This window comes from Pan troglodytes, chromosome 8 (assembly GCF_028858775.2).
Source record: "Pan troglodytes isolate AG18354 chromosome 8, NHGRI_mPanTro3-v2.0_pri, whole genome shotgun sequence".
Lineage (NCBI taxonomy): Eukaryota > Metazoa > Chordata > Mammalia > Primates > Hominidae > Pan > Pan troglodytes.
Window position 1 is genome coordinate 113,680,200 of NC_072406.2, and position 12,468 is coordinate 113,692,667.

Here is a 12,468-nt window from a genome sequence, read left to right on the forward strand (position 1 = left end):
TTCAATGTCAAATGCACTTTACTGGGCCCCTGAGCCTCCCAACACTGTCCTCACCAAGGCTGGCGCACCCCATTCCCAGCACCACCAGCTGCCCAGGAAGCAGGATGGATAGAGGGAACACGTGTGGAATGGCTGTTCTCCTACCCCAGAGGGTGCCGGATGATGTTGACAGCACGGCTGCTTCCCTCTCCCCTGCAGCTTCTGTCCCCACCCAGCAGCTTGGCATTTCCCATAGCAGGGAAGGGGGATACCTGGGGCTTCAAACCAGCCACCTGCTCCTGCTTAAAATGGGACAAGGGGCCATTTGCAAAATTCTTCGAGGGGCAGTGGTGAGGTAGAAGGGGTGGCAGCCTGCTCCTGTCTGGGAGAGGGCTGGGCAGACACTGGGAGCCGGGCAGACACTGGGAGCCGGGCTGGCTCTTGCTTCAGGCCCAGAGCCCTGGGCCCTGCTCGCTGAGGAAGCTGGTGGTTGGAGCGGCGAGGTTCAGCCAGCTGAGGCTGGAGGGAGTACTGGGTGGCCAGGAGGGGTAGCCAGTCCAACTCGGCTCTCCTCAGCACCCCCAGCCATGGGTCACCAGTCCCGCTCAGCAGGTTCTCGGTAGGGGAGGCCTAAGAGCCTGAAGACATCCTTCTCAGTGGGAGTGGGCAGCACTCGGCCAGGCCCCACCTTGCAGCCATGGGTGTTCCGGACCACAGCAGTGCTGAGGGCATGTTCTGACAGACTCATGCCCTTGGTTTTGGCCAGGGCTCGCATGGAGCGGTTGAAGTGTGCAGAGCCGGTGAAGTAGAGCAGGGCACAGGCAAACTCGCTATAGGGCACCACGATGATGTCCAGGCGCCGGTGCCGCCGCCCTGGCCCTGGGAGCCGGCACACCCCCAAGTACTTCTGTTGCTGACCATTCTCCTCTTGGCTCACCAAGTCATCTGTGAGGAACCCTGGCCCAACAGAGGGGACTGCTGGGAGGGCAGGGAACCAGGCCTGGGCTGTCCCATCCTCCCAGGTCTCTCCTGATGTCTAAGCTAGGGCTTGCCCAGGTATTAGCTGGGTGACACTACCCTCTCTGGGCCCTTCTCCTTTTCTGTAAAACATGGATAGTAATTCCCATCTCCCTCATAGTGTCACAGAAAGATCAGATGAGATACTTGGCCTGCAGGGTTCACTGAGCACCTCCACGTAGGTGTGGCGGGGCTGTTCCATCTCTCCCTGGAGAGGATTCCGGCCCCGATAGAGAGATGGGATGCTGGCAAAGCACTGTTCCCCTGCTTCCTGCCTCAGGACTGGAACTTCTGAGGTTCTCCCTCTGAGGGGGCCCCCAGACCTGTGCTGCCCTCTGTCAATCTGCTCACCCAGAGATGAAGCTTATACCTTCCTGCCGAAGACTGTCAAGGAGGCGGCTGAAGATACCCCGGTGGGACCGGCCATCTGGGTGAGTGATGAGCACGTCGACATCACCACAGGTCGCCTTTCCCCGTCGGTATGAACCACATGCCACACACAGCAGCCCGGAGTTAAAGGCCTGGGCTGCTTTCTGGACCTGGGAAAGAGAGCGGTGACAGGTGAGGGGCCGTGCGTGGGGAGCTCCTCTCCCACAGCAGCACAAGGGCCTTCCCAGACTCGGGCCCACACCCTCAGCTTATGCCCATTCCAGATGCCTACTGCAAGCCCAGGGGAATCCACCCTGGGGAGCTGCTGTTCTTTCCCTTCGCTAGGACAGGAGAGAAGAAAAAGCTCACTGTGCAGGAGGCAAGCCTGAGGAGAGACGGCAGAAGGTGCCGGCTCTGCTTCTGAGAGTGGGCACTGAGCTTGCCCCGTGGAGCTCTTTAAGAGTAGGGAGACACAGACTCTCTCTGCCCCTGCCCCAGCCCACGTGCCCAGGTCTGTGAAACTCCACTTAGGACAAGGGGCCAGGTGCTGAAAGCCCTCAGCCAGGTCTAGGCAGCCCCAGATATCTACTGATTTGGAGCTAAAGGTTTGGAATATGTGAGCTGGGGTTTGAGGCCGGAGCAGGTGGCTGGCAGCATGCGCCAGGCCCAGGCCCAGGAGAAAGTGGAGCACAGAAATACAGCTGCATCTGTGGGAAAGGAGAGGAAAGAAAGCAAAGAGGGGGCAGTTCTGAGCCAACACCCACATCCTTTCTTGGTGGGGAGGGAGCTGAGACAGCAACTGCCAGCTGAAGGATTGTCCCTCTGAGGAAAAATAAACCCATTAGCCTCCACCCCTGAGACACTGAGGTTCTTTCATATGCAGATGGCCTCCCGCCTCCACCCCAGGACACTGAGAATTCTGGGGCCCCGGACACCTCAAGTATCCTGACAGGAGGGCTCCGCTAATCCCCTTACTCCCTTCTTGAGCCTCCCAAGAGAATGGAAGGAGGAGGTCCATGTGAGTAATCCCATCAAAACTCCTATGGCTGGAGCCCTTAAATGGGGGCACAGGAGGCCAGGTGGGAAGCCTCTTTTGTTCCAATGGGCTGGGTACTGACTGAGGCATTCTCCATGCCCGGACACCATGGCTGAGTGACGGTGTCATCACTAGCACCAAGGCCTGGTGATGGGCAGACAAAGAGGCCTGTCCATCCATCTCATACCGGCCTCATAGCCTTGTGGCCTGGAATGGAGCTGGAGGCTGATTTCAATCAAACTGGGCCAGTCTCCATGGGATCCCACTCTATCAGAATCCCTGACCAAAGTGAGCAAACCTTGCCTATTACAAGCAGCTCCTAATCCTAATGCCCATTGAACAAATGATACATCTAGCCCTAAATGCAGTCCAGTGTCTCTCTAATCTAGCTTTTACATGAACCTAATCGCTAACCCAACTCTAAACCAAACCCAAATCTTATTTCTTGGACAACTACAAATCTTAACTTAAAAGCAACCAACATTAAGAAAATCCTACGCCTAATTAAAGCCTAACTTTAACTCAATCTTTTTTTTTTTTTTTTCCCAGAGTCTTGCTCTGTTGCCCAGGCTAGAGTGCAGTGGCACAATCTTGGCTTGCTGCAACCTCCGCCTCCCAGGTTCAAGCAAATCTCCCACCTCAGCCTCCCAAGAAACTGGGATTATAGGCATGAGCCACGGCACCCGGCTAACTTTTTTGTATTTTTAGTAGAGACGGGGTTTCGCCATGTTTGCCAGGCTGGAAATTTTTGTATGTTTTATAGAGACAGGGTTTCACCACGTTGGCCAGGCTGGTCTCGAGCTCCTGAGCTCAGATGATCTGTCCACCCTGTTCTCCCAATGTGCTGGGATTAAAGGCATAAGCCACCGTGCCTGGTCTTAACTCCATCTTGCTGGAGCTTTCTTTCAACCCCAAACCAAATCCTACTGACACTGTGCTTTTACACCAACTCTACCCCAAATCCTGAGCCAGCCTTGCGTGGGCTTTAGAAGGTCCATACATCTGGAAAAAGACATAAACCTTTGCACATTTGTGCATTTTGGGGAGAAAACAGTCCACAGTTTTCATCAGGTTCTCAAAGAAGTTGGTGAAATAAAAAAAATAAGATAAAATATTAAAACCCTCTGCCCTGACCCACCCTAACCTCAATACAGATATAATTCACCTGTAATCTAACCCTAACATTAACCCAATCCTAACACCAATCAGTCTAGAATAATCGAATCCAATCCTAATAGGCCTGACTACTGAGAACCAGAATCTAGAGGGCTGGTGTTACAGCTCTTTCCTCCCAAAGCCCCCCACCCCCACCTCTGGGCCTGGAGCTTCAGTCTCAACTTGCTCTGTGCTCAACCTCTGGTGATCCACAGTTTCCTCTGCCTGCTGTCCTCCCCAGCTGAGGAGTTGGGGGTTCTTGGCTTTGACCCAAGACCTTAGAGCAGGACCTGGCTGTCCTCACTGCTCTGGGACACCTGCTTACTGTCTGCTCAATCTCTGTAGCCTCCTCCCTGGGCATACGTTCCAGGAAGTCACTGTAATGCTTCAGGCCGACGGCCTGCTGGGTTGTCAGGGAGGCCTGGCTGCGGATGTCTTCCAGACTTCGGAAGCCCTGGAAAAAAGCAGCCAGATGGGAAGCTGTAAGGATCCAGGACCAATGAAGAGGCATGAGTGAGCACACACACAAGGCTTCCATCGCCCCAGACTCTAGGGAAGGCTAGAGGCAGGACCAACCTAGGGGCAGTTGGGTCTGTACTCAGCAGGACTTGGGAAAGGCAGGGAGCATGGGAAACATGCCATCATCCAGCCCTGCCACTATCCTAAGATACTCGTTCATGATTCCATCAGTCTGAGGATGGACCTTGTCATCTTCATCCTTACCAAGCTGCCCTGGTGATTGTGGGCAGAGCCAGGATTGGGAACCACTGCTCTAGACACGCAGTGTCAAGGCCTGGCCTCCTCAGGAAGGCCCTTGCTGGTCTGGGGAGACTGAGAAACCTACTTCTTGTCCCTGTCTACTCCTTCTTAAGGATACCAAGCAACAAGGCTGTTCTGGGAGCTGAGGGGTCTATATGAGTCCTGGTCCGCTTGAAAAATGGTCTCCCTATACTGTGGGTGCATTCCCATCAGAGCACAGCATAGGGATCTGGGGCAGAGCACAGCACACATCTGGGGCAGGAACTCTGAGACACAGCAAAACTGAAGTAGGGGCTGAGCCAGGGTGTGACCTGTTGGTACCACATCTGGGCAGTCTTGGTCCCAGCTCCCCAGATGTTGGAGAAGAGCTCCAAGACAGGCACGCTGTCACTGATATGGTCCAGCTTCCGCAAATGCCCGCTCTCCAGGATCTCTATGATTTTCTCAGCCATCCGCTTCCCAATCCCAGGGATACTGCAGGCCTCCTAGAGGAGGAGGAGGCAGAGGCAAGAAAGAAGAGTGAGGAGATGGAAGAGGTAGAGCCAGTGGAAAGGAAGCTGACTCCTCTAGCAGATGCTGGCATAAAAGCCAGCCTGGCTGCTTGGCAACTGTGTGGCTGTGTAAAGCTTGGGTGTAGTTGAAGATGAGAATTTTGGATAGAATGAGGGCTGGGTAATTTGTCTTTTGGTTCCCAGAAGGATGGAGACCAGCAGTAAGAAGTAGAAAATAATGATGATATTAGTCACCACCACCACCACCACCACCATCATCATTCCAACAGCAAGAGCTAACATTTACCGAGGGCTTACTGTATGTCAGGTCCTGTGCTACAGGGACCATTTCATTTAATAGTAGCCCCTTTTTACTAATGAGAAAACTGATGCTTTGAGAGTTTAAGTAACTTGTCTGGAGTCACACAGTTAGTGAATGACAGGAACCAGAGTTCAAACCCTGGTCTGTTAGGCTTCAGAGTCCAAACTTCTTTTAAACAACTTTTTAGGCGGGACACAAGGGCTCATGGCTGTAATCCCAGCACTTTGCAGGGCTGAGCCGAGGGTAGATTGCTTGAGCCCAGGAGTTCAAGACCAGCCTGGGTAACACGGCAAAACACCATCTCTGCTAAATAAATGAATAAATAAATAAACAAAATTAAAAACTTTTAATTATGTTAAAAAATTCAAAAGTAGAGAGATCCGTATAACCCCCAAGTATCGTACATCTCCCAGCTTCAACAACTATCAAGATTTTGCCAATCTGCTTTCATCAATTTTCCTTTTTTTTCTTTTGTGCAAGTCCTAGACCCCATAAAATCTTCACCACTGTACCTGAACCCCACTGGGGTTACTAACCACTGGCTAGTAAAGACCCCTCCTCCCACTCTAGCCCCTGGGTACCTGGTACGAGGTGACAGGCTTATGGAAGCTCTTGAGGGCATTGATGGCCTTGGCATAGCCCAGGGCCCTCCACTTGTCTCCCTGAACACTGTAGGCTTTGGCCAGAACTTCCAGCTTCTCTGTGATATGGAGGTTGTGATTGGTCGCCTTCTGGCTTGAGGGCTGTGCACAGACCCACTTATCCAGGACAGCAGGGGCTGGGCTAGGCTCACAATCTCCCTCAAGGGAGGTGGGGTAGTGGCCACTGATGAGGGCTTCCAGATCAGCTGCACTAACCTGGGTTTCTTCCCCATCACTGGCTTCATCATCAGAGATGGGCTTGGGGTAGAGAAGAAAAGAAAACAATAAATTCTTGTCCTCCAAGAGAAGGGATCCTTAAAGGTGGGGGTCATCTTCTTTGTGCGGGGGGAGGGTCTTCTAGTCAGACCTAAGAATGAGGCGGGGCCTTCTGCATCAGACTTGGATCTCCTTGGGTGTGAGGCCACGTTCCCTTTGGCTCTACGCAGTGCCTAGCCCTAGGATCCCCAGTGGTATGTGTTAGATATGGCCTAGATAAATGCAGCAGTGATGAGTGTTGGGAAGAGCTAAATGGCTTCACAATAGAGCCCTCCTCTCTCAGGGGCCTGGGACTTTCTGAACAGCCACCAGGCCCACCCCATTTCTGTGATCTGCTTCCTAGGGGAAGGGAGTTCTGAGGGAATGGGAGGCTCCTGACCTGGGCTTGGGTGTTTGGTGCCTCTTTTGCCTTCTGGGGAGGAGACACAGGCCTGGTGGGAGGAGGAGGAGGAGAAAGGGCTGTCTGAAGCAGGGCCTCATGGGTGCCAGGAGGAATAGAAGCATCCTGCCCTGCCTTGCTGGGCTGTGGATGGTCCAAGTACCTGTGGGGATGGTGATGGGAGGTTAAGACACCAAAGGTCTCACCCTCTATCTGTCCCCAGTCCTTCTGTACTCTGAAATACTTGGTTTCCCAGGGTGTCCAATTAAGAAAACGAGTTTTTTGAGGTTTTTGGAGTTTCTCTTGAGACAGGGTCTTGCTCTGTCACCCAGGCTGGAGTACAGTGGTACGATCAAGGCTCCCTGCAGCCTTAACCTCCCTGGCTCAATCAATCCTCCCACCTAAACCTCTTACAGCTGGGACTACAGGCACACCCCACCATGCCTGGCTAATTTTTTAATTAATGATAGTTATTTTTAATATTCAAGAAAAGAGCTCAAGATGCTACTAGAAAACATTTGAAAAAAAGACTGGGATCAGCCCACCTACTGGGGATGAAGATGCTGAATCCAGCTACATCCACCAGCCTCCTCTCCTGAAGGCACAAGCTCAGCCAGGCTGACTTCACCAGCTGAGCACCTGGGGGCAACTGGGGTAGTCTGAGAAGGCGGAGGGCTCGCTCATAGTCCATGCCTTCATCCACCACAATGTGAGTGACACCTGGGCCCTGGGCAGGGCATAGCTGGCCGCCATGCTGAACAATCTGCTTCTCAAAGAGTTCTGTCCGGGCTCGTCCAATGCCAGTGCGCACAACATGGGCCCGAAGGGAGCTCAGCCACTCTGTGGAAGGAACATCCAGATGACTACTGTTGTAACTTTTTAATTTTTATCTGCCACCCCCTGGCCACGACATAACTTCTAACATGATCTGAATGACGTGTTCACAGTCCCCTACCCTGAAAATAAGCATTTCCCTTCCATCCAGACAGCTTTCCTTCTACACATAGCAAATTTTCTCACAGGCCAGCACTTGAATGTAAGGGACAAGGATTTTCATACGTCCTGTTCCTTGGTGCAATCTAGAAGTGTCTGGCACATTGTAAGTAACCTGTAAATATTTGTTGAATGAATGCCTCCTCCCTTCTTACTTTGTTTTTTGTTTGTTTGTTTTGTTTTCTTTTGTTTTGTTTTTGTTTGGAGACAGTCTCACTCTGTCGCCCAGGCTGGAGTACAGTGGCATCATCTTGGCTCACTGCAACCTCCATCTCCCGAGTTCAAGCGATTCTCATGCCTCAGCCTCCCAAGTAGCTGGGATTACCGGCGTGTGCCACCACGCCTGGCTAATTTTTTGTATTTTTAGTAGAGACAGGGTTTCGCCATGTTGCCCAAGCTGGTCTCGAACTCCTGAGCACAGGTGATCTGCCTGCCTCGGCCTCCCAAAGTGCTGAGATTACAGGCATGAGCCACCGCGCCCAGCCTCTCTCCATACTTTGAATCCTTTATCATTTATTCTTTCAACAAAGCGCGTTTCTTGCCCTTACAGTCTGACAGACCCGACAACCCTGCCTCCAAAGCCTCTGCCATTTATTTGCCAATTTGGCTGCAAAACAACTAACAACAAGCCTGGGTAATGGAGGGGGGTTTCTGTCCCAGTCCTCAGGGCAAAAATTATACTGGTCATTCCCTGAGGGCCCAGGGAGTCTTTTCTGATGGATAGAGGTCTTCGGGTAGAAAAGAAGGTAACACAGCAAATAGCCTGTCCAAGACCCAGGACCAAGCTTAGTACAAGGTAGATACAAACAGACCTGCAGGCCCTGGACAGGCAGAGTCAGCTCCAATATCTGATTCTGGACATAAACAACGTAGGGCTGAAGCACATGAAGGCTGAGGGTTCAAGCACACGAGGGTTCTGAGACTGGGTCAGCTCACCTTCTGCTTCTTCTCCCTCTTCCCTCCTGGGAATCTTTGCAAGTACTTTTGATGATGCATCAGCATGAATTTTCTTCCGCTTGGGAAATGCCTTCAAGATACCCCTGGGATCCATTGAAGTATGGCTGGATCCCGGCCTATTGGAGGGTTGGTCAGGGCTGCTGCACGTGGAAATCCAGAATTGAGGCCCTCCAACCCCTTTGCCTATGGAGGTAGGGTCTTTCCTGACCAGGCTTTGGGGGTAGCAGCCCAGTTTGGGGAAGCGGGTGGGAGGAGGGGGTCTCTTCAAACCCGGTTAAACTTCAGTGGTTTAGCCTAGCTTCACACTCCCCAGGCTTTCGAAGTTGGAGTATTACGGGAAATGACGGGAAGGCTGGGGCCATCGGGGGTACTTTTGAGGAGTAGGAAACGACACCATTCCTCAGAGGGATTGCGCTAAAGATTCAGCACAGCCCTGCTGCGGCCCACTTCGAAGGGCTTTACCAAATGGGATGCTGGGCTAGGAAATGGAGCTTTAGGGGATGGAGCGGAGCCTGGGGAGGACCTGCACATAAACCCCACATACTATTTCTCTACCTCCAACACAGACTCGCAGAGGAAAACCTGAGGAGGAGGACTTTCGGGGGTGAGTGGGAACGCCCTGCACCTGTCCTGGTCTCAGCCTCTCGACATGGGGGTGCTCAGCGCCGCAGCTGCGGGGAGATGGGGCACGGCCGCAGCAGGTGTGGGGAGCCCTCCGGGAATGGAGGAGTCTCGCAGCTGCGGGTGAAGTCCCGGGCAGGTGCGGTGTACTCGCCGTGTACGCAGCTGGCGCAGGCCAGGGAGTCCCAGCTCGGGGCTAGAAGAAAGCTGGAGTGCCCGACCCCGGCCCCAAGAGTCTCTCCAACCCCCAGAGTCGGTCCCCGGGTGGGGTCGACTACTGCCCAAGCTAGTCACCCGGGGGTGGGCAGGAATAGACCACTTACCAGCAGAGCCAATGAGAGCGGACGAAGGGGGGAAGGAGGGCAAATGGCCAGAATAGCTTCCGAGTCAGCCGGAAGTGACCCTCTGTGGAACGGTTGCCATGGCAGCGGCTGGGCGTGCTGCTTAGCAGGGGAAAGATGGCGGTGACGGGCTGGTTGGAGAGTCTGCGGACAGCCCAGAAGACTGCGCTGCTGCAGGACGGTAACTCGAGGGTCCCCACGGGCTCCTTCGTTTTTTTCCCTCAGGGTCCGGCCCTCCGGGAAGGGCCTCAGGGCCTGGGTCGGCAGAGCTGGAAGGGTCTCGGCGGTCAGCCGGGCCAGGTCCTGCATTTGCAGATGAGGAGACTGAGGTTCACAGAGATGACATGACTGGAACACATGTCTCCGGACACCCCTTAGATTCCTCTACACCATCTCGCTCCGCTCTGAGTTCTGTTGCTAATATAGTAATTTCTTTTACATTCATTATCTCATTTGCTCCTCACCACTGTCCTGAGAGGCTAATTTTCACCCCGTTTTACAGAAGAGGAAACTGAAATCCAAGAATGTTTTAGGCTTTAGAGAGGAGAGAGGCCTGGGCTCTAGTTCCGACTGTGCCATTAATTCACCACGGGCGCTCCAGTCGGCTCCTTTACTTGTTTGGGCCTCACTTTCCTCATCTGTAAAATGAAGTGGATGGACTACCATTGTTATCTCTGAGGTCCTTTCCAGCTGTAATATTTTTGTTAAGTGAACTTCTAAATATTTTCTGTGTCTTTAGGGGAGCTAGAGCAAGAACCAAGGGCTGTGCCTGGAAGAAGTGGGCACAGGGGCATGGATACCTAACTTTTCCCCACCCTAGGATTGGCCGATGCCGGCCCCTTTGTGCACTTGGGTCCTTTCTGGACCCACTGGGTAGCCAGGATGAATTGCGTCTGAAGTTCCTGAGGCTTTCAAGATAACAGCTGGTGACTCATGTTCACAGGCAGAGGCCAATCAGGGAAGCCTGGAGTTTGTGGAAATTAAAATCATTTACTCGTTCGTGCAACATTTAGGAAGGCTTTTACTATGTGCCAAGCTCTAAACTAGAACAGAAAGAAAAAAATATGTTGTCCCAGGACTCAGAGTGGTTGGGAAAAACATGTACTTAAATAATAAGAAGCGTTAAATAGAGGTTGGAGTCTTGTATAAAATGGTAGGAAAGAGTGAAGGTGTAAGTGACATCTCTTTGGAGGAAGACCCAACAGAAGTGATGATGTTTCTGGGTCCTAAAGAATTAATAAGGTCAGGCACAGTGGCTCACGCCCATAATTCCAGCACTCTGGGAGGCCAAAGTGGGCGGATCATTTGAGCTCAGGAGTTCGAGACCAGCTTGGGCAACATGGCCAAACCTCATCTCTACAAAAAATACGGAAATTATGGCCGGATGTGGTGGTTCACGCCTGTAATCCCAGCATGTTGGGAGGCCGAGTGGGCGGATCCCTTGAGGCCAGGAGTTCGAGACCAGCCTAGCCAACATGATGAAACCCCATCTCTACTAAAAATACAAAAAAATTAGCCAGGTGTGGTGGTGCGCACCCGTAATTCCAGCTACTCTGGAGGCTGAGGCAGGAGAATCGCTTGAACCCGGGAGATGGAGGTTGCAGTGAACTGAGATCGCACCACTGCATTCCAGCCTGGGTGACAGAGTGAGTGAGACTGTGTCTCAGACAAAAAAATAAATAAGCCGTGCATCATGGCACATGCCTGTAGTCCCAGCTACTTGTGGTGGCTGAGGCCAGAGGATCGCTTGAGCCAGCGAGGTAGACGCAGCAGTGAGCCGAGATCATGCCAGTGCACTCCAGCTTGGGCGACAGAGCGAGACCCTGTCTCAAAAAAACTGAAAAAAAAAAAAAAAAAGAATTAATAGGCGTTTGCTGAGTGAAGAAGAGGGGATAGCTATTCAAAGAACGACTCACATATAAGGACCCTATGTGAAGGTGTGAAGGTACGTGCCTGATTACTAGAGGAATAACAAAATGTTTAGTAATGTTAAAGCAGTCACTCAGTCAGAACAAACCACCTATAACTATGTCAGGTACTATTCTAGGTGCCAGGATGGAAGGGAGAATAAAAAGGTCCCTTTTCTCAAGGAGCAATGAGGGGAAGTTGTGGAAAATGAAGAGAGATGACAGATAAGTTGGGACATATTGTGATAGATCTCTTATGCCTTGCTAAAGATTTAGGACATTTTCTCATAGGACAGTGGTTTTTGTTTTTATTGTGGTAATAAATACATAACAGAATTTAGCATTTTAATCATTTTTAAGTGTACAGTTCTGTGGCATTAAGTACATTCACATTGTTGTGCAACTATCACCACCATCTTCAGAACTTTTTAATCTCTCTCAACGGAAATTCTTTTTTTTTTTTTTTTTTTTTTAGAGACAGGGTCTTGCTCTGTCACCCAGGCTGTGGGGTACGATCATAGCTCACTGCAGCCTTGAACTCCTAGGCTCATGTAGTCCTCCCACCTCAGCCTCTTGAATAGCTGGGACTACAGGCATGTGCCACTACACTCAGCTCAAGTGAAATTCTGTACCCACCAAATGCCAACTCCTCATTCCCTCCTCCTCCCATCCCCTGGCAACCACCATTCTACTTTCTGTCTATGAATTTGACTGCTCTAGGAACCTCGTCTAAGTGGAATCATACAATATTTGTCTTTCTGTAACTGGTGTATTTCACTTAGTGTAACGCTTCAAGGTTCATCCATGTTGCCACAGTTGGATGCTTCCAGCTGTGTCATTAATTCACCACAGGATCTCTAGTTGGCCCCTTTACTTGTTTGGATCTCACTTTCCTCATCTGTAAAATGAAGTGGATGGGCTACGATTGTTATGTCTGAGGTCCTTTCCAGCTGTAATATCGTTCATAAAGTAAACCTCTAAATGTTCCCTGTGTTTTTAGGGGAGATAGAGCAAGGACCAAGGGCTGTGCCTGGAAGAGGTGGGCACAGAGGTATGGATATTGTAGCATGTGTCAAAATTTTGCTCCTTTTTAAGGCTGAGTGATATCCCATTGTATGTCTACACTGCATTCTGTTTATTCATCTATTGATGGACACCTGGGTTGCTTCCACCTTTTGGGTATTGTGGATAATGCTGCTCTGAACATGAGTATACAAATATCCAC

General features: G+C 51.5%; 2 protein-coding genes across 40 annotated transcripts in view; one reads left to right on the forward strand and one right to left on the reverse strand.

Moving 5' to 3' along the window:
* POLL (DNA polymerase lambda) lies at positions 1 to 9,422 on the reverse strand. 28 transcript variants are annotated; one of them, XM_054659411.2, is made up of 9 exons: positions 9,319 to 9,422; positions 8,354 to 8,514; positions 6,970 to 7,264; positions 6,425 to 6,587; positions 5,986 to 6,027; positions 4,627 to 4,800; positions 3,882 to 4,010; positions 1,367 to 1,535; positions 1 to 936 (listed from the first exon to the last, which is right to left on the reverse strand). In XM_054659411.2, exons 2-9 carry the CDS (start codon positions 8,466 to 8,468, stop codon positions 572 to 574), a joined length of 1,452 nt encoding a protein of 483 aa, XP_054515386.1. In that variant the 5' UTR covers positions 8,469 to 8,514; positions 9,319 to 9,422; the 3' UTR covers positions 1 to 571.
* DPCD (deleted in primary ciliary dyskinesia homolog) overlaps positions 9,391 to 12,468 on the forward strand; it is a 21,484-nt gene continuing 18,406 nt past the window's right edge. For 11 of the 12 annotated variants that reach the window (XR_010146685.1, XR_010146684.1, XM_063781069.1 and 8 more), the window contains exon 1: positions 9,391 to 9,517. Coding sequence is in view for 9 of the 12 variants with exons in the window: in XM_063781069.1 (XP_063637139.1) it covers positions 9,454 to 9,517 (64 nt within the window). In the remaining 3 variants the exon portion in view is untranslated. The remainder of the gene's footprint in view (positions 9,518 to 12,468) is intronic. The other variant, XM_063781072.1, reaches the window with a different exon arrangement.

What these genes read in the sequence shown, in the direction of transcription:
- POLL (XM_063780352.1), bottom strand. Translation starts at nt 8,468, where the DNA reads ATGGATCCCAGGGGTATCTTGAAGGCATTTCCCAAGCGGAAGAAAATT. An exon ending in AGCATCTTCATCCCCAGTAG is followed by an intron (nt 6,588 to 6,969) that starts GTGGGCTGATCC and finishes CCATCCCCACAG; the next exon opens with GTACTTGGACCATCCACAGC. An exon ending in CACCAAACACCCAAGCCCAG is followed by an intron (nt 6,028 to 6,424) that starts GTCAGGAGCCTC and finishes CTCTACCCCAAG; the next exon opens with CCCATCTCTGATGATGAAGC.